The 27,251-nt window shown below is 42.4% G+C and overlaps 2 protein-coding genes and 1 pseudogene across 2 annotated transcripts in view; 1 reads left to right on the top strand and 2 right to left on the bottom strand.

Moving 5' to 3' along the window:
- CAP overlaps positions 1-27,251 on the top strand; it is a 401,038-nt gene that overhangs the window by 30,450 nt on the left and 343,337 nt on the right. The window lies entirely within an intron of this gene.
- On the bottom strand, positions 11,065-12,719 carry LOC135708524 (uncharacterized; annotated as a pseudogene).
- LOC135708649 (failed axon connections-like) lies at positions 18,918-20,278 on the bottom strand. The gene is made up of 2 exons (XM_065230752.1): positions 19,972-20,278; positions 18,918-19,907 (listed from the first exon to the last, which is right to left on the bottom strand). Exons 1-2 carry the CDS (start codon positions 20,061-20,063, stop codon positions 19,052-19,054), a joined length of 948 nt encoding a protein of 315 aa, XP_065086824.1. The 5' UTR covers positions 20,064-20,278; the 3' UTR covers positions 18,918-19,051.

Genomic DNA, 27,251 nt, shown 5'->3' on the forward strand with positions numbered 1-27,251 from the left:
AAAGGATTAAGATTCCACAAGACAGGTAGTACCTTTTGAAATCGTAGTTGCGCAGCGAAAACTTCGATAATCAGTCTCTTTGGAAGTATTACACAACGTTCCCAAGCAGCCAAAAGTTCTGATAAAAGGCTATTTATGGTTTAAGCACCTTGGTTGAAGGTGGTCTATAGAATTCTAAGCAGCCTCATTTTTAAGTCGTTATAAGAACTTGAAAGTTCCGGTACCATAATTGAAGAGCATTCTAAGCAGCCTCTGGCGGAACTTGAACGGAACTTTTAGAAAATAAATTAAAAAAGATTTTTGTCCTCTACACCAATTCTATATTTAGTTCGCACTTTTATGAAAGCTATTTCTAAAGGCAGGTATTAATGTGTATTTATTAAGCATTAGTAGTAGTAATGGAGCTGTTTGAAGAATTTAACCCAGTCCTTTTGCGTGAGAGTCTCAGCACGAACCACTACGTGATCTGAAATATATTAAAGTGTTGTCCCGCCTATTGTTGAAGTTTTCTGAGCCAGCTGACTGACTTGAATACGAAACACAACACCTTGATGAATTTAAATTGGTGTTTATCCGCATGGTATTCCATCACACTTGTGGCGCAGTGGTTAGCAATCGTAGATCACATGCTGAATACACGGGTTCGAAACGAGGAAATTACTTTTTAATTTATTTTTTTATTTTTGGATAGAATGTTGCATAAATATAAGAATTATGATTTATTCGGGCCACTGATTATTTCATATTTACGTACATTAAATTTTGTTACAAAAAAGATTTGTGCGGATTGCTTCATGTGGCTTGAAAGTTCTGTCGGAACTTTATTTGACCTTTATGGAACTTGAAAGTTCTGTCAGAACTTTATTCGAAATTTATGGAACTTGAATGTTCTGTCGGAACTTTATTTGAACTTTATAGAACTTGGAAGTGTTGAATGCGGAACTTTTGGTTACTTGGGTTAGCTCTATTCCTATCGCAATGCTTCAATCGATGTTGGTATCGTCTAAGTAATCCTTTAAATGTGTCGAACCTCTTAACGGAAGCCCTTTGTGAAGAGCTTTGAGTGGGTTGGTTTATTCCCTTTAAATTCCTTTATAATTGCCTATCTTTTGACATATACGTGAATTTCTTTTTTTTTTTCCTTTGGTTTGTTTTCCGTCGATCTTGTTTTCCGTGCTGAGCACCAATGCTACCGACGCCAGAAAGGCAGCTCCCACACCTGGACCCTACCTATCGACCCATCAACTCATGAACCGGAGACCAACGGCTTTACTTCCCTTCCGAAGGAAGGCGTGATTCAGAGATGTTATGCCTCAGAACATCCCGGCGGCGCTGACTGGGATTGAACCCAGGCCTGCTGGGGTGAGAGGTAATCACGCTTACTTACGTGTATTTCGTCTACTACTTGCAGACTTCATCAGTGCCAAGTGGTGTTGAGTACTTGGCACTGATGAAGTCTGCAAGTAGTAGACGAAATACGCGTATCTGTCAAAAGATAAGCAACTATAACTGAATATAAAGGAAATAAACCAACCCACTCAAAGCTCTACATAATCGTCTAAGTAGTTCAGTTTCAGCCCCTTGAGTGGATCTGAAATTTTGGGTAGATCTCCAAAACTTTCACAACCAATATTACGCATTGCCATGAAAACCTTCCAATATCATTTATGGTACTTATCGGAATGGAACGTGGCCCTTGCTTGCCCTCCAAATTTGAAATCGATGAAAAAGTAAAGATGGTAGCTACATATTTTTTTCTTAATGCCTAATGTTCAGCCTACAGCTCTACACTTGAAGTTTTTCCAATTAGGATTGTTTTAATAAACTGTCTGCCAAAACAAATACGTCCTTGTGAAAAATTACGCTTGTTTCCAAATGGCGCTGTGCAAAGTTTCATCAAAATCGAAGATTCTTTGCGCATGATATCGGTTTTCCTCCATGCTGAGTGAACCCCCGCACGACGTGACTGTCTCGCGCAGACAGCAGCAGGCTGCAGCTGGCAGTGCTGCTAGAAAATAGTAATAACGAGCAGTTCGTTTGGTTAGCAATCAGTAATGGCTAAATTACTTTTTCCCAAGGGGTTGATCATTCAGCACAGTGTGCCAAAAACACAGTAGGACTCACCAGGGCACACTCATTGGCACCATGGCACATAATTTTTATGATTTCTTAAATAACTGGCATCACTGCACTATTTCAGGGTCTGTGAAGTGCGGATGTGTCAAAATTCAATTTTTGACTCAAACAATTCTTAGCAACAAATCATTTCGCCGGATCTTCCAACTCACCCTTACTGCCATGGTCTACAACCGGAGCAACGGAAGATGCCGACATCACGACGACAACCGGGTGGTTCGTTTCGCATGCACGCTTTCGTCGCTGTTGTTGCTGCCTCCGCCTCTGATGGTTACTTTTGCTCGGCACCAACGCAACTACTGCTACTGGACGGATCGTGCTGAAGTGTCCCTTCCTGTCGTCAGTAGTAGCACCACCACCGCCATCCTCATCCTTATCGCCAGCATCTCGTCGGGATCCATAAACGAATCATCGATGTGGACATGCTGACAGTCAGCTTCACCATCGAAAGGCTGTGCAGTGACGTGGACAGTCTCGTCTGGCTGGAGCAGATATTCGCATTTCTTCGGATTGGTTTCGTACGGTTCCAGTAACTCCTGTATGGTGTCCAACAGTGAAATCAACACGTACTCCAATTCTTCGCTGACTTAACGTTCTCATCTTTGATGTCCCAGTGCAGAATGTTGATCGATGAGCGCACTCTTCCTTTTGGTAGTGGTGTACATCGGAATGATGAATGATCGAGTTCGATCCAATTTGACCCCTTTGTAGATGTTATTGCATGTATTTAGGTAGGAGCCCCAGGTACTCTTGTCGCAAGAAACAGCTGATGCTTCTTGTACGATGAATCCGAATCCCGGCTTACCCAGATGCAGCAGACCCTCCTTCCTTAGGAAAGCGTTTGATTCGAAATAGTGTACAGATCACGTTACCATGTGAATCACTTCCCCGTGGTACTTCCCATCAGAATAGATCGACCTGCGTGGTGCACACGGAATCGGAAGCGTTCCAACGGCCAAATGTCGTTTCAGTTGATCTGGCGTTGACGTAACCATTGTCTTCGACAGCTCGTATGGTTTGACATACTGGAGAGTTGTGACCGTCGGAAGAGCACTCAACGGAGCTGAAAAATCTTCATTTGAGGAGATCTCCATCAAGGCTAAATTGATGTCCTTCGATGAGTAGAGTTTTTCCTTCGAAGGACTTTAAGCTATATTGTTTTTGCCACTGAGCAGATTCAAGCATTCGTTAACGGGTCTTAGAAGGTCACAATCGACAATGCTCAGGCAATCTTCCAATGGGGATTGGTTCCAATTGGTAAGGTTGGCGTAATTTCGGTTGTTCTCGCTGTTGCTTTTCAGGTAGAGCAGATTTTCCGGCACGCTCGCTTTCGGTTATCAACATTGCAGCAATCAAAACAAAACATATGAATTATCAAAATACGGGTTGCCAAACATTATAATTATTCACAAACAAAGTCAGTCCGATTACTGGCACTCTCGGCACAGTGCGCAATACTTGAGGTACACTGAGCAAAATGTTGGCGCAAAATAAGTGTGTAGAGTGAACACCACTTGCTTTTTCCACAAGCGTTAGATCGTTTTACGGTCTTCGAAGAAAAGTTTCCTTGTAAAATTTCCTAGGAAGTAGTTGGGTTGATTTATTTTTAGAAGACAATGGGTGACCTCGTTAGATTTTTATTTGAAAAAGTAAGTTTTTCCTTAGAAAATCCTATGTAAAATTAATACACCGGCCGAACTGAAATTATACACATTTACTCTAAGACCCAAAAGGTCCCCAGAAATCATACTGGAACTGGAATTTGAATTTTGTCCCACCCTAGTCAACGGGCCTTATTACGAGTGTCACTTCACGGTGAAAACGAAGTGAAGTGACAACTTTGTCACTCATGGTGAAGTGATAGCCGTGTAAATCAAATGGGAATCACTTCACCGTGAGTGATAAGTTGTCACTTCTCCGTGAAGTGACATCGGTAATAAGGGCCAACATGTACCAGCATAAGATTTCAGGAGCAACTGAAATTCGTGCTTGTTTGTTGTGCTGGTCGAGCTAGTTAGCTGACATAAGTATAAACGCCCCATAATCCTGGCAGATGGATAGTGAGTGATCAAGTGACAGGTGCACGGGACAGGTTTCACAAAGAAAGTGAAAGATTGCCCCCTTCCACCGTGGAGCCTTCTATGCACTACAAACAACACTTCTGAAAGTAGACTTTCTGTCGCTAGACGTCAGTTTGGTGACCACAGTGACTTGGAACACACGCAAAGGTTGTTACCTTCAAATTTTGTAAATTGAACCTATTCCTTTGAACAGTGAAAACAAACATTTTCTACCCGGGTCTGCACAACCTCGAGGTTTTTAGGAATTTTCCAATTGTTTGATTTTCCCGCCTCGTTCGGTTCGGTCATTCATGCTCGTCGATCCCAGCTTCAATTGTTATTGTTGCTAGCAACCCAACATCCATCCAGAAGCACCACACGGGTTTGAGTTGACCGTTTTGTGACCAACGCAAAAAATCCGAATCATCACATATTGCAGCATAGAATAAAAAAAAAAGAATCAGTACTGGGATTGGTACCCACCTGCACCACGTTCGCATGAAAAGGTGAGCTGGGGCCTAAACTGAATTGATCTCCGATCAAGCACGGAATCAGCGACAATGATGGATTTTCAAATCAATCGGGTGAGCAATTTGGTTCAATTTGTCGAGCGCTGCTCTTTTGTCAGATGACGAACCTTCCCCCCTCTCCCCACCCAACCCATTCAGCAGGTCGCAGCAGGCAGGTTAAATGGAGCATCATGTTTGTTTCCCGCATCGATCGGCAGCCCCCAGTAGGCGCGCATTCAATCTGACGTAATTGACAGTTGACGGAAAGTGATTTAGTTACCGTGTTCTCCCCGGATCCAAACGATGACACCCCGAAGAGTGAAATGTTTCACTTTTATACCCATTAGACTCTGGGATGCGCTCTGGATTGACGGAAGCCAATCCAATTTGATTGATACATTTGGAAGAAAAACAAACATCGTTCTAAGTCTCGTGAGAACCGGCTGTCGACTGTAGAAGCATCTCAATGCGTGCTTGAGAAGCACTTAATTCGCCCTGCACGGCAAACAAGCCACCATGTATCGTGCAATATGTAACATACCAACAACAGCAACAAAAACCGGAGAAACATGTGTTGCAGAGAGCGGGTGAACGATTCTCGCCTTTTTTTTTCATCGATTATCTACCCATATTTGAACCCCATATGGCCCCGTCTGTGACTGTTTGTTGAAGCACATTTTTATTGCCTTAATCGTCGCTCGTTGCGGTTGTACTACTCATATACAAAATGTATTCATATGAAGATGGATTTCTTCTAGTCATCGGACAAAAACGGAAGGCACGGAAATTGTCAAATCTTCTGAAATTCCAACAACCAAAGTAGTTATCGATTCCCAACAGAGGCGTCCATCCACGTGCTGCCACACACAGTCACGAGGGAGTTGTGATTTGTCATAAAAAGTAATAGATTCCAGTCGGCAGCGTAGCTATCCCTCCATGACTGGCTGCCAGTGGTGGTTGTCTTCGTCTATCAAATTTGAATTCTTCACTTTAACTGCGGTGATTAGAGTCCATTATCAAGCGGTTTTGGAGTTTTTATTAACCCTTTCAGTGGTGGTGTTTTTGGTGGGCGGTTATAAAAATGTCGTTTGCATGATAATTTTTTATCGTAATTACATGAACCTGAATCGTTATCTGAAATGGGCGTTGGGTAAGTTGGGCGTAATAATGTTGAAACGGAATGAGCTCGAATAAAACTAAAACTGCTATCATTGTATGATAATTATTCAGGCTGCTTTGGTTAGAAAGCATAAATTCGTTTTTGAGGTGCCTATTTAGGAACATAATTTAAAAGGAATTCAATCGAAAATTATGAAGCCTTATATAAGCTTGTTATTGCTATGCGTGTAAACAAATTCAAACAACGTGCACAATTAAAGACTGGAACGTGCAAAAAATGGTCACCAAAAAAATCGTTTCTTTCAGTCAAAATTCATATCGCAAAAATCTTCTTATTTTTCTTTTGGTAGCTCAATTAATATATTAAAAGGAAAAAATGTTCGTTTATTTTTTTGGTTAGCCAATTCCGAACTGCCGTGCCTTCCGCTTAACTCCTTCCATTAAATGTTGCACAGTGGTCTCATCGACCTTATTCGCCGCCGAACGCCAGTTAGATTTAAACTGCTGCTCGCTTGCCATGAATTTATTAGTTTTTTTTTTTAGATTCCGTTTGACTAAGGCCCAATACCGTTCGATACGACGGAGTTCTGGGCTGTTGGGAGGGTTGTGGCCTTTGGGTACCACAACCACGTTGTTCGCATCGTACCACTCGATTGCCTTTTTTCCATAGTGGCAGCTCGCCAAGTCCGGCCAGAACAGCACAGGTCTATTATGTTGCTTTAGAAATGGTAGCAGCCGCTTTTCCAGGCACTCCTGGACGTAGATCTCTTGATTGATGGATACCGTAGTAATGAAAATTCAGCTTTTTAGACCACACGTGCATATGACCTGCCAGACGAACATTTTTTTTCTGGAACTTCGATAGTTTGATGGTTTTAAAAATTTCAGCCACCTTCCCTTTTCCTGATGCGATATAAAACTCCTGTCCCGAAAGCTGCTTGAAATCCACCTTCACATAAGTTTCGTCGTCCATGACGACACAGTCAAACTTTGTGAGCAGATTCGTATACAGCATTCGGGACCGCTTCTTTGCCGACCACCTTCTTAAACGTCGACCACCCGGCTCGTTTCTTAGCCCGCTGCACAGGTTAGGATTCCGCTTATATTTCACCGCCACCTTCTTCGTCGTCTCTGCCACGTCCGGATTACGATTGCCGTCACTTCCAGGCTTCCTGGCGGTCGACAGACGCTCCCCAAACACTTTTGAAACGTTTGTCACGGTCGATTTGGCCACATCCAGCAATTTTGCCAACTTGGCGTGTGAGAACGTCGGATTCTCTTGCTGCGCGAGCAAAATTTTGACACGCTGCTCCTCTTGCTTGGACGTCATTTTGAAAACTGGACAGTAAACGGTGAAAACTCATCATAGCAACCATTGTTTATACACTCAACTTCCAAATGCAGCATTTCAGGTTTTTAACAGAAATACACTAATTTGAAGTTGGCCAATTTTTGCGCGTTCTAGACTTTAGTATAATCAAATATAACATTTCTTGAGTGATAATTACAATTAATTCACCCCTCGAATAAACTCTGTTCTATTTAGAATTTGGTCAAACAAAATGGGTCATTTCTCCAATGAATGAATTTTCGAACTTTTCGCTGAATACCTCCCATCATGTCTTGCACAGAAGTTCTTCCAACCTTATCTGCCATATATTTCCACCACTTCTCCAAATCAAATGGTGTTTAGATTGTTTTAGCACATTTCTTCAATTTACGCTTGATAAATGACCAAAATTTTTCGATGGGACAAAAATCTGGACAAATTGGTGGAGTGACACTTTTTCGGTAAAATTTACATTATTCTACCATTATACCATTCAATGACATCCCTCACAGTATGAACAAAACGTGTAATTCCCTGTTTAACTACATGTATGTATGTATGTATGTATGTAAGAAGCCACCATTCTAGCTTGGGTCTTGCCCTGCATGTGACTCCACTCAACAATAAGATCAAATTTCGTCGTCATTCTGAATTCAACATATTGCTGTATGAAGGGCCAAAAAGGATTGGGCGGGTCCGTAAGCAGATACACTTACGCGACACCCGCGGGAATAAGAGAATCTCCTTCCAACAATATGATCCAACAAAATGAACAACAAAATTCGCAATACATAATAAGCTTTCCACTGGATGGTTTGTCTGAGAAGAGCGCATCAAATTGATTGCAACTGTTGGAGTAAAATGCAACTATCTAAAATGACAGTACACATTTCCTCCTAGACTCCGGCTGGCACTCCACTCTTTTGTCCAGTTACAACTTCAATGATACTCTGATGCTCCCTTCCGTCCTCGCATTTTATGAGCATACAATATAATGTTAAATATATAGCATGCATTATTTAATGTTTATAAAATATATGGTGAAAAGCAAAATATGAAAGTAAATAAGCATGGCAATGTTCAAATAACATAGATTTTAAATTATTACTATTGCACATCATTTTTTTTGACGTAGGACTACGTCTGTGATTTCTATATGGGAGTACACTTTTTGAAAACCAAAAATGGAACATGTAACAAAATTATGAAAATTTTTGAACGTTAATAACTCAGCTGCCCCTGGACCAATTTCAATAATTGTATCACCAATCGATCAGCAATATTTCTACGCACCTGCAAAATTTAATACTTAAACATTTTTCGAATTTGCAACTGTTACTATGATAATTAAAATTATAACCGGTTTCCTGCGAAAAGCGATTTCTCTAACAGAGATTTCAAAGTTGAATTCCATCCGGTCTCCCCAAATGGTGGTTATTCAATCACCGCGTGGTGAGCGGTGGTGTTATCCAATACACAATGAAAGGCTGCCTGTAAGCAGTGAGCTGCAGCCCACATGAGAATCCATAGAAGGAAGAAGAAGCCGCGCTATTGATCGGAATCAGTAGCTTTTCGGCCATATATGTCAAGCGCGTCATACTAAAGAGTATAAACAAAGAGATCCCCCCTCGAATTCCTGCTCCCAAACAAAACACAAGCTGCTGCTGCAGTTAACAAATAAGATTTATTATATAAGACCACGTAGTCCTACGTCACCATTGCGTACAACCCCATAGGGCTGTCCCTTGTAGTTTTTTATTATGTTTTTTTTTTTAGTCTTGAAAACTGTCACTGTAGAAGTCACGAAATGACTGATCATAGTCACCCTTTTTTTTAATTTATCACTTTCGAATCGGTGTAGAGGCTGAAAATCGATGTCCGATTGAAGTCCAAGATGGCGGCCATTGGTTTATAAAAACCTGTGAAATATCGTACAATATGGGTATTATCGGAACGGGGAATACTCGTAATGGCCGAAAATCGATGTTCGACGCCATTTTGGAATGCAAGCTGGTGGCCACCTGTTTTTGAAAAAAGTGTAAAATATTATACGATATGGTCGCCATCCTGGATTTCGAATAGACGTGTGACATCAATTTTCGGTATCTACCCATGGTCCCCGTTCCGAAAATACCCGTATTGTAAGGTATTTGCCAGTTTTTCTCAAACCAATCCATGCCATATTGGATTTTGAAATGGTGTCGGATATCAATACCGGACTCTACGCATCACCCTATTTCAAAAATACCCAAATTGATGGATAAATATTTGGTATCAAACATCCCTACTCTAAACATAAACTGTTCGGAGAGCTCCGGATACTATCCGGATTATATCCAAGTTAAAATTTACTTGGATACTATCCGGAGGGAAAGAAATGTGCATATGAATAGACTAAGTTTATTTCTATACGCTGGATAGGTCTATCCGGATAATTATATTATCTATGGAGATTAGTGACGTTTAACGCACGCCGTGTAAAGTTGTTTATTATTTTCCTCTGGCTAACCTAGAAAATGTATGAAATGATATCTATCAAAATGAGTTTGAGTAACGATTTGTTATGTATTTTCGTCGGATTTTCACTACCACGCTCTCACATATCGCACCAATACAACCGGACGTGAAAATCTCAATGTCTATCCGGATAATTTAGAAGCTTGGATCGTTTTTGTGTCAATTAATCTGGAGAACATTGCGATTTAGACGTATTTGATGATGTAACCAAACACGCGAATCACCGATTTCTCGCAAATAAAAGCTCGATCTCTCGCAAGAAGACAATACCAAATGATATACATAGGAACCATTCATCTTCCTGAATTTTGATTTGTTAACACAAAAACGAAGCTCACTATCATCAAAACAACAACAATCCTAACTTTTTGTCTGTGTCACACTCAGTCTTGACGTTTCATCATCATCAGTCACTCAGTTGACACTCAGGTTCCGAATGTCAGATATGAACGTCACTTCGTCACTTTCGAAGGATTGTCAGATAGTTCAACAAGTCAATCGGGCTCTACTTTACATTACCATAGAGCTGACTGGGAGCAATATCGAACATTTATGGAATATAACTTCGATCCTAACATTCCTTTGCAAACCAAAGATGAAATTAATTATGCTTTTGAATCTCTGACTACTTGTAAAGTTGACGCAAGAGCTGCCTCAGTACCAAAATGCTAGGTTAAATTCGATTCAATTATAATAGACGACGATCTTCAGCTCTTGATCCTTCTGAAAAATGTCCGTAGGAGGCAATATCAAAGAACAGGCGATCCTGTCATGAAAGTAAGCTGGCGGGATTTGCAAAAACAAATTAAAAAGCGATTGTCTGCCCTGAGGAACAAAACTTTTGAAAATTATGTTTCGTCGAGTTCCAAACTCTTTTGGAAGCTCACATTTTTTTAAGCCATAAAAATCCAATTCCAGCACTTCAAGAAGGTGGTAAAATTGTGATCACAAATTTGGAAAAAGCTCAGAAACTTGCTGTCGCGGACAACGCGATGACTCTCGATCGAGTCGGTAGGATATTCCTAGGTGATGTAGCTGCTTGTGTATTTCTGCTGTGTGGAGTGTAGAGCGAAATACAATTCTGTGCGGCGTGTGGGTATAATACAATTCTGCTTGTTCTGTGTCGCTTGTGCAGTGGTATCTCGGACCATCGCGTTGTCCGCGACATACCGGCCACCATGAAAAATGTGTTTCATTAAATTTTACAATAAATTCACTTCTTAACTAATACTTCACAATCAATCATCTGGGTTGGCAGCGGGCGCTGCATTGTCGTCAGGGTCACCAGGCACTTCGCCGGAAGTGGAGATGGATCTTGCGTCATCGTCGATGGGAAGCAGGCAGATCTTCACGATCGGTCGGTCGAAGACTGCGCCGGATGCCAGTCTGACGGTCACCACACGGACGAGGCCATCCGCGCCGGGATGGACGGTTTCGATTCGACCCACCTGAGCGGTGGTAGGTTGTCGTCCTTCAGGAGTACCAGCTTGCCAACCAGAACATTCGGCTGCCGGTAGTAGTGTTTCGTACGCTGCTGCAGTTGATGAAGGTAGTCCGTCGACCAGAGTTTCCAAAAGGTTTGTGTTCTGCGCTGCACCTCCTGCCAAAGCGAAAGCCGGTTGTTGAGAACTTGGGCAAGGTCGGGCTCCGGGATTGATTGGAGAGCTGATCTGACCAGAAAGTGTCCCGGTGTGAGGGCTTCCGTGTCACTTGGGTCTTCAGATAGGGTGGTCAGTGGCCGAGAGTTGAGACAGCTCTCTATCTGGCAGAGGATGGTACACATTACATCGCTTGACAGGGATTCCAAGCCGACGACTCGCCGAAAATGATGCTTGAAAGCCTTGACTGAGGCCTCCCAAAGGCCGCCGAATGTCGGAGCGTTCGCGGGGATGAAGTTGAGCTGGATGGATGATTCAGCGCAGAACGATGCTATCTTCAGTCGTAGTTGTTGATCGTTGAGTTGCTTGCAGAGATCTCGGAGTTCCCTGTCTGCGCCCTTGAAGTTGGTGGCATTGTCACAGAACAGGGTGATTGGCTTGCCTCGCCGTGCAACGAACCGTTTCAACGTTGCGATGAAGGCTTCGGAGCTGAGATCGCCAACCAATTCGAGGTGTACGGCCTTCGTAGCCATACATACGAATACAGCGACGTATGCTCGGATCGGTGGAGCTGGTTTCGTTCGACGTACTGGTACCTTCAGCCAAACGGGACCACAGAAGTCAACGCCCGTGTTGAGGAACGCACGGGTCGGAGTGATGCGAACTTTCGGAAGTTGGCCCATCAGCTGGTGTTCTGCTTGTGGTCGTGTGCGGTAACAACGCATGCAGGATTTGACGTGTCTCCGTGCCAGGTTACGGAGGTTTAATGGCCAATATTGTTCACGGATGTGTGCGATCATCGCACGCGGTCCAGCGTGGAGAAGCTGCTTGTGCACCGAATCAACGAGCAGTGAAGTGAACGGATGCGCTGCAGGCAAAAGCATTGGATGCTTGCGCGTGAACGAGTATGAATAGTGGTTCAGCCGGCCACCGACCAGAAGTACATCATCGTGGATGAAGGGATTCAAGGTACGTAATGCGGATTTCTTGAAATCCGCTTCGCATCTGGCCTGAAGATAGCGATTTCTTGGCTGAAGCACTCATTTTGCACAACTTTCACAAGGCCTTCTTGTGCTTGAAGGAGTTCTGCTGAGGTAAGGTACGGAATAGCTTGTAGGTGGAATCCAGCGAGCTTGGCCCGACAGTATCGCACAAATCTGCGGCAATATGCAGCGATGCGGATGAGTCTCGTTAGTGACGAGTAGCGGGCGAACAGTGTGCGGTCGGGAGCTTCGGTGGATCGAGTGACGGCTGCAAGCGTACGAAGCTTCACCTCGAGAACTTCGGGAGGAAATTCACAGGCGTCTTGGACTGGAAACATACTTGGCCACTCCGCTGGATCGGACGTTAACCACGGTGGACCCTTCCACCATAGTGCGTTGTTGACGAGTTCGCAGGAATCGACACCCCTCGAGATGAGATCGGCCGGGTTCTCCAGACCGGCGACGTGATTCCAAGTGCCTTCTTCAGTGAGTCGCTGCACCTCCGCGACACGATTTGCCACGAAAGTGTTGTAGTTGGATGGTGGGTTGTAAAGCCAGTGGAGAGTGATTAAAGAGTCAGACCAAAAATAAGCATTAGCATTTATGTTGAGGCTTAACATAACAGTTTGGTACAGTTGGCTGAGGAGGACAGCAGAGCAGAGCTCTAGACGGGGAATTGATAAGGTTTGGATAGGAGTTACTCGGGATTTGGCGGTTAGGAGACGGGTTGTGACGACACCACTTCTTCCGACACTTCTCAAGTAGATGCATGCTCCGTAAGCATTTTGGGATGCATCGCAAAACCCATGAAGTTGCACGTTGTCTCCGGCGCCTGGAGCTTTGACCAAACGAGAGATGGAAAATGTTCCTAGAGCAGCCAGACCAAGTCTGTAGTCTTCCCACACGGTACAGAGTGCATTGGGAAGCTCTTCGTCCCAGCTTAGTTTCAACTTCCAAAGTTGTTGGACAAACACTTTGGCTGTGATGATCACCGGACCCAAGATGCCCAATGGATCAAAGAGTTTGGACATCTCGGAGACCACGATTCGTTTCGTGATCGGATTATCAGAGAATCGCTCAGGAACTTTGAACCGGAAGGTATCCGATTCAGGGTGCCACAGCAGACCGAGTGTGCTGACGGAGCCTTGGATGTCATCAACTGCGACAATTGGCCTATCATCCTTCAGGTTGTCCGGGATGTGTGACAACACTTCGGACGAATTCGACGACCACTTTCGAAGTTCGAACCCTGCGGACGCAAGGATGCTCTGCACTCCAGAATGCAGCTGCGTTGCTTCTTCCACAGTGTCAGCACTGCTGAGGAAATCGTCCACGTAGAAATCCTTACCGATTCGTGCTGCAGCATCGGTTTCGCTCGCCGAGTGATCGTAGGACAATTGCTGTAGACACCGAGTAGCTAGATACGGCGCACATGCGGTGCCGTATGTTACCGTGGTCAGCTCGTAGGGATGAACGTGTGAATCAGTCCTGCTTTGCCAGTACACGAGCTGAAGACGCCTATCGTCAGGATGTACCCACATCTGGCGATACATCTCTGCAACTAAAGCCACTTCGTACATGCAGAACCTGATGACGATAGCATATAATGCATCCTGAACAGTCGGTCCCACCATAAGGCAATCATTGAGAGAGATTCCCGTAGAAGACTTGCTGGACCTATCGAAAACCACTCTGCACTTAGTGGTAGTGCTGCTCGGCTTGAGCACGGCGTGGTGGGGAAGATAGAACGAGCGGGTATGGGTTTTGTCTTGTAACGGATCTACGGGAACCATATGGCCAAGTTCTATGTACTCTGCCATGAAGTCGACATACTGGGCCTTCAAATCGGGGTTTTTGCTGAGTCGACGTTCCATCCATTGAAATCTGCGACGGGCACCGATCTCGGAGTCACCAAGTTGACTCAAGACGTGCTCTTTCTTCGGCAGGCGTACAACGAATCGACCTGAATCGTCGCGGGTGGTGGTTTCGGAAAAGTACATCTCGCAAGCTAATTCCTCCTTAGACAGTCCACGGCTTTGAGGGCAACTCTCGACTTCCCAGAATCGAGTCAGTTGTTGGTCCAAGTCATCGGTGGTACACAACAGAGCGACTCGCTCAGGTCCTTGGGTAGCGGTATCGATGACAACAGGTCCACTTACTACCCATCCGAGCACGGTACGTTGGAGAATAGGCTGGTGTTCAGAAGGACCAGCATTTACTGGGATCTGTCCTTCCTGCAGAAGGCTGAAGAACAGCTGAGCACCGATAACCATATCGATCCTTTGCGGCGAAGCAAAATCTGGGTCTGCCAAGACTAACTCAGGAGGGAGGTTCCATTGCGAAATGTCGATTGCCCGAGAAGGCAGATCGTTGGTGATCTTGGAGACGATGCTGAACGTCAGTGTGTTAGAGTAGGTGGAATTAACAGAACTGAAATCTGCTACGGTGCAGTAGGTACTGTTGACAGTAGAGCCACCCATTCCAGCGATAATTGCAGCTTGCTTTCGTCGGTTCAATCCCAAAAGTTGAACGATTCAGAGAGTAATTTGTCTTTCATGGTAAAATCATTTAACATTTGTTTTCATTTGGCATGCTTTCCTGATAAATTGAAAAATGCAAAAATTGTTCCAATTTTGAAGCCGGATAAAAATCCAGCTGAAGCTTCTAGCTACCGTCCAATAAGTTTGCTTTCATCAATAGGTAAAAAATAATTTTGAATAGAATGATGCTTCACATCAATACAAACTCGATTTTCGCAGGTGAGCAGTGGATTTCGTCACATGGGCGTTCGTCTACTCATCAATTCTTAAGAGTTACCAATTTAATTCGTTCAAACAATTTTGAAGGCTGCTCAACTGGAGTTGCTCTTCTAGACATAGAAAAAACATTCGACAGTGTTTGGCATGAAGGTTTGATTGCTAAATTGAAAAAGTATAATTTTCCACTCTATATTATGAAATTAGTTCAAAATTAATTAACTGCCAGATCTCTGCAGGTAAATTATCAAAATTCCAAATCTGATCGACTGCCTGTTGGAGCAGGAGTTCCTCAGGGTAGCATTCTTTGGCCAATATTGAATAACATCTTCACTTCTGACCTCCCTGATTTGCCTCAGGGCTGCTACAAATATTTGTTCGCTGATGACAGGCATATCAGCTAAAGGAAAAAGACTTCGTGTTATTTGCAGTAGACTGGAGAACAGTTGAGATATTTTCTCTTCTTATTCAGAAAAATGGATGATTTCTCCCAACGTTTCCAAAACTCAGCTTAAATATAATATTTCCGCATTAGTCTAGAGCTTCCTTTTCGAAATCTAGTAGTAGTCACATAGTCTATGATTGAAGTTCCAATTTCCTGGTCAAACCAAGTTAAATATCATGGATTAGTACTAAACCAAACATTATCTTTTAAATATCACATTGAGGGCATTGAAGCCAAATGTAACAAATACATAAAATGTTATAGTTGAAGATGCTAATTTCAAATAACAGACTGTAGTTGTAATTTTTATACGATAGATGGAGTAGATGAAAGTATAAAGTTGATTACCACTACAGTCTGTTATTTGAAATTAGCATCTTCAACTATGTAAATCATTGACTTCACGCAGAATTAATACTCAACATGTAGTCGAAGTACATAAAATGTTGATATCCTCTTATAAACAGAAAATCCAAGATTTGCCTGACGAATAAACTTTAAGTCATAATTAATTCTTTAAGTTAACAATTTTCCACAGTCACCAAAGGGTTAATCCACTACAGAATACAGATTTTCCCGTCGCTCACTTGTCATTCACTCTTTCCGGCTACCTCACCCATCCGATCTCTGTGTATGAATATGCTACTCGTCTGCCCTCGTCATACCCATATTACCCATATGTGCGTTCTGACTACAAACAGCAGCATACATTCGAACCAATGACCAACCGCACCCACTTGATCCGCACCTTCCAGCTAAACGACCGACCGACCGATCGACCCAGCACATCCGCTCCACTCCTTCTGCCTCGCCGCTCGACGCTGCGAAAGTTTTCCCTCTCTGATCACTCTTTCCCACCGTTCTATACACATGGCATCGCATGAATAAAATCCCATATACCGAGTCGAATCTCCATGCTTCAAACCCTTTCCGCGTCCCTCGTGGATTCAGCTGAGCCATACCGCGAGCGCCGCACGCCAACTACCTACAACAACAACAACGACGACGACGACGACCGGCTCAGCTCAAATGAAAACAAACATCTATGTGTGTATAGGCAGGCAAGGCAGGCAGGCAACGACAGAGAACAGTCAGTCAGTCAGTCAATGGTGTATAGAATAATACACACCGACTCCCCATATTCCATAGAGTTCACTGCGGGTATCATCGCAGCGCGCAGCTTTTGTCGTCGATCGCGAGCCAGCCGAGCCAAAACCAGTCGCGAACCACTAGTATCGCGTTACCGCTCGAACGATAAACACAAACAGATCTCCCTGGCACACTGACTAGATTAACTCTCTCTATCGCTTCTTTCTCTGAGCTCGCTTCTGGAGTTGTCGGTCGTCGCGTGCTTCAGCAGGTAAAACACGGCCCAAGTCGGTGTCACCGTGAAAGTAGTCGCCTTCGTCGCGATTAGGACATTTTCCATTTCGGTTTTCCGCTTTGATCTCGATTTCGCGGGAATTTTCGTCGCTTTTGTTTACTTTTCCTTTCTTTTTTTTATCTTCGACAACTGTGTAGTCCGCGTGGTAAGCTCTTTTCTGGTTAGGAGCGTGTATCTCTTATCAATCGTAAAAACTAACTGTCTATATTTTTCTCTTCTCACTTGTTCATCGTTCTTATCAGCTTGACGTTGTCACGTTGGACTTTTCAACACAGTTTAAAAATAAAATTCGATGCCAAGCTGCTTTTCGGATGTGAAGCCGCGGTTGTTTTTGTTGGTAGAAACAGGGAAAAAAATCAATACAAATATTTTCAAAAGTGTTCATAACCTTTCCACCGACCCCAGGAAGAAGATCCCCAAAAAGTCGAAGAAACGAGTGTTGAATAAATTAAAATATCATTAAAGTGCGCGTTTGTTGATCTAACCCAAAAAAAAGCGTAGAAGGGAAGCCTACTGAGTGATTGCGTTTTGACGGTTCTAAATTGGAAGTTTACCCGCGATGCGCTTAGGCAACTTCCCCAGTAACAGCAGCGGCACAGCTTCCCATCCATCATCGCCAATTAGAAGATCATTATCGCAAAACCATAACTCCGGAACGTGAACGCAGCACATCTTTGGAGTTTTCAGAATCTCGTCCGAACCAGAAGACCTCGCCGTGCAGTGCAAGGCCTGCTGCTCATAATTGATTGCTCGTGGCGCTCGCTCCATACCCTTTTATGACAGATCTTGATCAATCGCAGTGCACCGAGATCTTGTTGTAGGTCACCATAGTGTGCAATAATAACGATAATAACGAGTTGCAGCAGCGTGCACCCGCCGACCGACAGTAGTGACGTCATAGAGATCTCTGCCTACCGCGACGCCACGACCGACGACCTCATGCTCTCATGTGAACTCGCGCGCAGCTGATTAGTGAGCACACGGTGAGAAAGTGAGCTTAGGTCGAATACACACACGTGTAATCGGATGATGTCATCAGTGATTACCACTGGTTTGTCGTCGTTTGTGCTATGTAAATTGTGACAACACGGTGAATAATTAGCAAGTTTTACCCGGTGGTGAGATTTCTTACCGTTCGTTTCTCCTACCTGCTGCTGGGTGCGAAGAAATCGAACCCCAATCGATCGATAACAGTCCAGGAGGATTTGAGTGAGAAACCGGTAGAGATCGTGTATTCGCAATAGCGAGGTGCAATTTTGCAGCAGCCCGAAGATTTGTGTGAGTGAGTGTAGAGTAATAGTAAATTGGTGAGAGTCGTGAGGACGGGAAAATCAGCTGCGTCGCCCGAAGTGAGTAAATTAATTCTAATGAAGGGGAATTCGAATATATTATGCCAGCCTCGGCGCTTTGTTTTGGGTATTCGGTGGGATTTGACCGTATGGATTTGTGAGAAAATGTTCGTACACGCTGGGGATGTGATGTTAGTGATGATAGATAAATATTGACGAATCACTCGGTGTTTTGACAATTCTCAAGTGAAACGAGTTTGCAGCGCACGGTTCGAAGCCTTACCTGCTGATGAATTTAGAGATTCTGTCAAACATAATGTTTACTTTACTTGTTGATGCTTTATTGCATGTGATTGGTATATTTTAACGAAGAACCATGATATTTCATTTTCAATGATCATCAATTCTTTAGTTCAAGATGCTAAGTTCAAATAACAGACTAAAATGGAAAAGAATTTTTTTAAACGTGCTTTTGTTCATCAACTGTTTTGCAATATCGATACAGCACGACATCATTTAAGCCTATTCTGCGAGGCATATGAGGTGTGGTGACTCTCCATTTGATTTACACGCGGCGTCACCTCACCCGAGGTGACAATGGTCACTTCAAAAGTCACCTCACCTCACACGCCGCATAGAAAAGGCCTAAGTCACCAGTTCAAAGTTGTTAAGCAAAATACTAAATGTGAAGCTTGTTATAATTATCACTCATATATTAACAAATGGATCAACTCTCGGCTAAATCTAAATCAAGTTAAATAGCTAACACCTTAATTATAAAAACAAACTAAAGCGCAGTTTCCAAGGGCTTAGCTTGGCCTTCATTTTCCGTGGGCAGCAAACCTGGCATTTCATTGCTCAGCTTAATGACCGCTTCTTGTTTCGGTCGTTCATAAATCTTTCAACGAGAAGACAATCAACGACTCTACGACTTGATCAAGCATTCTATTAATCTATTCATATTTACCTCGCAACCTTCGGAGCACATTTCCTCCCAGTCCGGATAGAATCGGTCCTTAATCCGGTCCACAAAAGCCACCAGGTTTTCAAAATTTTGCTTGACAGCATCCCGTGGATCGTAGCGTACTTTCCCGGCAATGGCCAGCATCGGGGCAAGAACAGCGAAAGCCACCACGTCCAGGCTGCTAACGATGTCCTGTCCGAAGAAGTAATTCTTCGAAGACAAGAGCTTCGAAAGCATTTCCAGGACAACGGTCGACTCAGGAACGGTTATTTGATTGGTTGTTGGTTTTTTGGAAGAAGAATTTTTGAAGAAAACCTTCAAAATTGCATTGGGAAGGATCTTCTTCAAGGACTTTCTGAGATCGATTTTGTAGGCCCGGATCAGATCGGCGCGCTTGGTACGGTACCATTCGCGGTGTTCTCGGGCCAGGGTGTTCTCGATCAGGGACCCCAAACTGAAGGCCAGTATTTTCTGCTCATCAGAAAGTTCAGCATCCAGGTCCCGGTTGAGCTGACCGGTTAAATCGGTCAGGACCTGACCGGAGTTGCAGATTTCCACATCTCCGATGTCGACCATGGGGAAGCGTCCATCGAAGTTAAGCTTGTGGTTGAAGATGTGGAAGTTCGTATTTGTGGCCCGTAGCCAGGTGCATACCTTCAAACAATCGGACTGGAATGATGGAAGGGAGGGGCACTGGCCGCATTGGTGCAGAAATATGGGCCTGGTTGGAGGTGACTCGGAGAATCCGGAATCCGTCGCCACTAGTGGGGAAGGCAGGGGTTCTTCTCGGTGCTCGATGGAGGTGATTTCCGGGGAACTGTTTGACGGAGGAAAAAAGGTTGTTTTTTTGGTCAATTATTCAAATTTAGTCGAAATCTTACATATCTTGTGGAACAGGGTTAGGAATATCGAGGTATGGGATGGCATCGCCGGCTCCTTGATTGGGCAGTGGGTTCACCTTGACGTCTTCCATGTTTCGCGTTTGTAAAACTATGCAGTTATGCAATAATTGTCGGTTGCTTAGATTGAATTTTCCTGACGTGGTTTTAAAAATGTTATCACTAGGATTTCTGGTTTGCTTCGAATCACGCTGGTGTCACTCCGTACGTCTCGCCAAGTCCTGTGGCCAGTAGATCAACGGACGCATGTCGATCAATTGCCGTTGATCCGCTGTAGGCCACGTGCGTACTACCGGCTCACCTCTCTCTTCTTGCATCAGCAGGCGCTAGCAACAATCTTTTCTACAGAGTACATCCTCGTCGGTTTCTTCAAATGCCGATTCCTTCGATGACCACTGATCTGCAGCCGGTACAGGTCTGTTGGAACCTTATGGTTCAAAAATCCTTCCAGAAAACGGCGAGTGAGATTTTTTAGAAATGCCAGCAGCTACAGATGGGAGACTGGTCGTGATTGTCAGTGCCAGCTTCCGAACATTACCGTTGACAATCACTCGCAAATGCGCCCAACACTCATACACGTGATTGCTCACAGCTATTGACCAGGGCTACCATGTGTTTTTATAAAAAGTCTTCCAAGAGATTGAGAATATGTCTTCACCACATCTTTTCAGCTTGATGAAGAATACCCTTCTTAATACAGTAACTCTAAAAAAAATCAAGAAACTTCACGAATGTTATTAAATGTTGCTAAATTTAAATTCTTAGGATGCATCAAATTTGCCAGTACCCAACTTTTAACTATTTTCTGATGTCAAAGATTTTGAAAGCTTTTCGAAGTATCCGATGCTATGAATTTCGTTGAGTTATACAATCACATAATGTGTTTAAGTCTATATAAACTCTTCTAGACTAAATGACTTTTTGAATGAGAAATGGATTGAAATATATTAACTTGAGCAATTAGCTAACTGGTAGCACTGTACTGCCTCTGTGCATAAAGGTCCAAACGCAATGTGGGCGGAAGCGGAACGGAAACGGCAAGTTTTACAGTTGTCAAAAATGATATCAAGATGTCTAACCGAAGTCGATTTGGTTCCAACAAGTTTTCAATCCAACAAGTTGGCTTACTCAGATCGCGCTTTTTCGCTGCCATTGCCGTTCCGCTTCCGCTGTCATTGCGCTTGGGCAAGCGCAATGACAGCGGAAGCGGAACGGCAGCGGCATCGGAAAATCCCAATCTACACGGTAAGAAAAAAGTACCCAAAATTGAGTTCCTTTCACTCATCACGTGGCTTCCGTGGGGCTAGGTAAAATTAAGTTAAAGAAGAAAACTCAATTTTGAGTAATCCTGATCATGACCAAGTTGACAAAAAAATAATAAAACGGAGCAGACTGGAATCGAACCATGGACGTTGAGATTACGGGGCCCGTGTGTTGACCACTCGTCTATCAACGCTTGTGAAAATGAAATGGTTAAAGGCGCATAAGAGCAACCTCAATGAAAATAAACTTATATTTGAGTTCATTTATTATTACTCAATAGTTGAGTAAATTTTAATCAACGTCGCTTTTCTGATTCACTCAACGGCGGACCTCAAATGATAGAACCCAACGTTGAGTTTTTTTAAACTTAATTTTGAGTATTTTTTCTTACCGTGTAAGTAGGCTACTTGTCGGATTGAAAACTTGTTTGAACCAAATCGACTTAGGTTAGGCATCTTGATGTCATTTGTGACAACTGTCAAACTTTCCGTTTCCGTTCCGCTTCCGTCCACATTGCGTTTGGACCTTAAGTGTCAGTCAAGCCAGCTGTTCAGAATGCAACAGATCCTATTATTTCTGCTTGCTGCTTCAAGAAAATGCCGAAGGTGTTTAATTATTGTATGATGTGATTTCAATTGTCATTGTGCAGAAGGGCAAAAAGCCACCGAATGAACTGGAGGGAAGAGTCTCCTACCGCTATACTACGAATATTGTCTTCATGCGATGGAGGTTACTTCGGGACAGGTGCCGAATGCTAACGGATACAATGTAGTCGGATTTGGCGTTGCAGTTCACCAACTACTTCTTCATCAGTCAGCAGCGATTTGATTGGACCTGCGGACCGCGTCACTTAAGCAGTTCTGTATTAGAAAAATGAGTATCCAGGCTTTCGCAGTGTACACGAAATATTTCACGCACACCTTAGCACTCCAAACACGATGTCTCCGGTAAAATGTGTAACGGAAAACTTGTAATGTTTGAAAAATCAAAGCTAAGCCATTTATTTAAGAATTTAAAATGTATTGGCGCCATTTCAAATTAAATACATTAAATATTTGGCATCAATAGATTCAAAATCTGTCGATAAATTGCTGAGAAATGAATTTTCAAAAATTGCCAATTTCAATCGTGTTCGGAGTGTTAAATACACAGCAAAAATTCTGAATTTTATTTGTGATGTAAACATTCATTCATGGAAACTCGTATTTCATTTCACGCAAAGGAGCAACTGGTAAGCAATGTTGTTTACAAATATGGGCTTTTGTATACAATATTTACAACTTTTCATGAAATGTATCACAACTTTACACGATTTATAATGTAAACATCTATGATATGTGACGCTCTATTTATGTGCATCATATTGAACAGAAATTTACACTACTTTTTCGAACTGTGTATGTACGTCTTTTTGCAGAGCCAACGATGGCAGGTGCAAGCAGATTAGACTATCGACAGGCTGAGCGTACGGTCCGGGAGATAAGCGAGCATCTGGAAACAAACTGTAAGAGTCGGAGCGTCTTGAATCATCAGAAGGCGGGTTTGCAAACGCAGGGAGAAATGTTGTAGTTGCGAGGGCATTTGCCCAAGTAACTCAGCCTCATGCAATTATGTTGAGTAAGCTTCTTTACGACCAAAACCTGTCATATGACGGTTATATAAACTGAAATAAAACACGTCACAGTGTTGGATAGATCGACTGTGGATTTGAGATATACTGCCAGACTATCATCATGGTGTTTTGAATGAAATGTTTCGAGAATTGTATAAACTCCTTAATTGGATCGCTTTCGTGGTTTAGTGCTGTCTTCCACTTCTGATTTTTGGATTTTTGGAGGATGTACACTCCCACAAAGAGAATGAGTAGAGCTTGATCTTATATGAGGGGGTTAGAAGGAAAGGGGTGTAAGTGACTTTGATCGATTCTCTTTATCAACTTTCTCTTTCGTTATTAATTCAGCTGCAAACACATTCCTTGATTCGTGTGCCATTCTGGATGCTAGATGAGAACCTCCTTTATCAAACTATGTGGCAGAAATAGCGCAAAATCTGTTCATAAAGCTGTGGCTATCAAAAGAGAAAGACGATGAAAAAATCGTTCAACACCCTTTTCCTTTTAACCCCCTTATATGATCCTGGGGAGTGCACGATTAGAAACTTAGTGCTGTTCCCGTTTTTGGATGAAATTCGGAAGTTCGCATCTGTTGGACAATTCGAAAGGTATTCACCATAACTGTTTGGTTACTACTATGATCTTCCATGGAACAGAGTCGCTACCACGATGAAAACATCAATCTGACCGACAAATTATGGAAAGCATTATTTTAGCTGGAACAACCGCCGATATAGAGAACTTCCAGTAAGCATGCCAGCGAAGACCACCAGTCTGCGTTCCGTCTTAGTCATTCCTAGCAGAGCTATGAACGGTTATTCTCGCTTGCTGCCTTGGTGGAATTGATCCGACCGATTAAAAAAATGAAAACGGTTTAAACGTCGATCAGTGAAGAACAGGTCTGTTGACGCTGGAACGGAAAGAGAGGGAGTGAGGGTGATGGACCCGTCCAAACCAAACGTGTTGCGCGCTTCGTGCTATAATTTGCTACATTGCTCCATTTGGTGAATTTTCACATAAATTTGACAGATGGAAAATTTTCAAATAAACCTGATATTATACCAGCTACTTATCTCCTAACGACCATGAATCAATTTTGACAAACACCTTCCCGTAAATCCAACGGTCAACAAAAGAGGGATTTTCGAACATTAGGGGAAATGTCTTTAATGTTGACCTATGGATCTAAGATTGGGCCCATCGCTAAAAATCTGCTTTTTATCAATTTTGTCTAGATGAACGCGTAATTGGGTCGGTACTAATGGATATTTTTGGTCGCTATTGCAGGGTGACAAGTGAACCAGGAAAACCAGGAAAACCGGGAAAAATTCGGAAATTTATTTTCACCAGGGAAACCGGGAAAAACCAGGAATTTCATAAGTCCACCAGGAAAATAATCTTGTTTGAATAATTTAAATAGGTTTTAAATTTTGTGTATGTCAAAGTTTCTTTTTTATAATCAGGTCAAAACTAACCATTTTGTTCAAGCTATATCTTTCACACAACTAAACATTGATGAACAAAATTTACCCTGAGAATTTAGTAAATATATTTTGTATACATTTTTAATTTAATTTTTTTCGCGAATCAATTGCATGTATGATTTGTGCTTAATTGATAGCTGACTTAAGCAGTGCCAACGCGTAGCTACTTTGAGGTACCTGTTCAGCATGTTCATTAAAAATGTTCTATTTCTAAAAACTTCAGATAAGGCATTCGAATTTCATGCAAGCTCTACGAAATTCGGGAAAGTCTTATAAGTTTCAGGAAAATCCTGTGAACTACTGTGATGACCTACGACGATCAGGAAATCTCTCCGAACTTTCAGAGAAGTTCTACAAATTTCAGAGAAGTCTTACGAACTTCAGGAAAGTCCTTTAATCTTTGGGGAATAACTACGAATTTTACAGAATTTTCTACAGATTTAATGTAACTTCTACGACATTTAGTCATTGCTTAAAACTTAAGGATAATCCTATGACACTTATGGATTTTTTCCGAGCTTCAGAGAAGTCTTCAATGCTCTTGGGAAGTCCTCTGAACTTAACATAGTTCTCCAAGCTCAAAAAAGTTCCTAGAACTTCCGAGAAGTCGATTGAACTACAGGTAGTCCTACGAAATTCATGGGAGCTCTCCAAACTTCAGGGTATTTCCAAGAAATTAAGGAAAGACCCACAAACTTTTGAAAAACCCTTCGATGTAGGGTCCTCATATATTCAGTTAAGTCCTTCAAACTTCAGGGAAGTCCTCAGATATTGGAGAAAGTTCTTCGAACTTGAAGGAAGTCTTACGAACTTCTGAGAATTTCTACGAACTTCGTGGTACTTCTACGATACTTAAGAAATTCCTGAGTTTAAAAAAACCCTGAACTTCAGGGAAGTCCTAAGATCTTAAAAAAAATCCTTCGAACTTCGGGGAAGTCCCATGAAATTCAGGCAATACAAACTTCAATGTACTCTTCAGGAAAGTCCTTAACGCTTCAGGGAAGTTCTACGAACTTTAGGAAGTTTCTATGAACTTCAGCAGTCAGTCTTTTTAATAATAAGAGTCATTAAACCAGCGTTGTTTTTGAAATCTTTTAATCATAAGATTTTGAAATCATGTTGTAATCAAAATTCCGCTAAATAAGATCCATAATCGTTGACAATTTGCGGAAAATTTAAACAAACTGGAAATCCTTGTTAGAAGCAAAGGTTTGTTTAAAGAGTCCTCAATCATATCAGACTTCGCAATTTCACCTTGAGATAAACTAGCCCGTTGGCTAAAAATCTCTATATTAAAGTTAAATAAATCGCAGTTTCAAAAACAGAAATCTCAAGATTTAGGGGCTTATAGATCTCTAAATTTCAGACATTAGATAGGGCTCCGCGCTGGTCCGTCGTATCTCTATTATAGTTTTAGCACATAGAACGGAAATAGGCGCCATGATACGACGAAGTAGCGCGGCTCCCTACTAGCTTCTTTACAGCAAACAATCAGATAAAGATTTCACGGTCATTCACAAGAACCTGAATACCTATTTTGGTTTGTGAAATCCCGCATTGCATGAAAAATGATGGTACAAGAATTCACTTTATTTTTTTTTATTTAAAATTGTGTTTTAAATACACGGTTTTTAAAACCAGGAAATTTTTAAATCATTGACCAGGAAAATCAGGAATTTTAAAATGGAAACTCACTTGCCACCCTGCTATTGAAAATTTAGTTGATTGATGAATTTATGTTTGGGCATTTAGGTCGAAATTACATTCATTTCCCCTAAAATTTATTTTCGAAGTGTCAAATTTAAGTGGAAATTCTCCAACTGGATCACAGTCTACATTTGACACTGGTATTTGTCAAAATTGATTCCTTGTCTGTCAGAAATAAGTCTGGTAGAATAGCAGGTTTATTCGAACATTTTCCATCTGTCAAATTTATGTTAAAATTCACCAAATGGAACACAGCCTAAGTCAAAACATGGATACCATTTTTGATTCAGGCTGGTCAGGTTGGTCCCGGTCCATGAGTGAATGTGTCGATAGGTAGAGTCCAGATGTGGGAGCTGCCTTCCTGGCGTCAGTAGCATTGGTACTCAGTACGGAATACAAGATGGACGGAAACCAAATCAAGGAAATCAAAATTCACCGATCTCAGAATCAGTTTAAAGAGATCTACCATTGTGCTTGGTGAAATGAGGTGTAAAGTAATGCTGGAGATGGAATTGCTCCAGGCATTAAGAGCATACGAACGTCTCCCGATCCAACACAATAGTTGAATGGCATCTTGCCTAATGCTCCTCTACCGCCGCACTCAAACCCTCAAGCTCCAAAATGTCCTCATGCTGCAAAATCTGTATTGCAATGGTTCCTGTTTGTTTTGATTTTAGAGCTGCCAATCTTTCGCTCGACACACGTGCCGTTTACTCAAACGGGCATGGTTTCGGGGAGATATTGAACTACAGCTGTAAATCGTTGGTTTTTGAAGATGCCGCAATGCAACTGCAGCTGGTCGATGTTATTTCCACGTAGTTAATGGACTGTAATTTTGATGGTTACTCTAAAGTGAGTCATCATTGATTTAAGATAAATAGAGTAAATGTTACTCAGTTTGCTAAATCAATGGTGCACGGTAAATAAGATCAACCCAAATTTGAGTTCCGTTTACTCATAATCACCAAAAGTGTAGGAACTCAGCGATGAGTAAGTTTGCCTCATGTTTTCATGTAGAAAACCTCAAAACTCTGCCACAAAATGAAGAAATTGACGAAAATTTTACTCAGTTTAGGAGTAGTATCAATAGACTGAGAAAATCCAGTCTTTACTTTTCTCTGGAAGAACCTGGAAAACCTTGAACAACAAGAGGCAAATTAACTCATCGCTGAGTTCTTTTTGCAATTTTTGAGTAA

This window comes from Ochlerotatus camptorhynchus, unplaced genomic scaffold (genome assembly GCF_037179485.1).
Source record: "Ochlerotatus camptorhynchus isolate MF236.1 unplaced genomic scaffold, CSIRO-AGI_Acam_v1.1 ptg000330l, whole genome shotgun sequence".
NCBI lineage: Eukaryota > Metazoa > Arthropoda > Insecta > Diptera > Culicidae > Ochlerotatus > Ochlerotatus camptorhynchus.

Coding starts and splice junctions, on each gene's coding strand:
- LOC135708649 (XM_065230752.1), bottom strand. CDS start 20,063: ATGGAAGACGTCAAGGTGAACCCACTGCCCAATCAAGGAGCCGGCGAT. Junction 19,908..19,971: donor AACCCTGTTCCACAAGATAT/GTAAGATTTCGA, acceptor TCCGTCAAACAG/TTCCCCGGAAATCACCTCCA.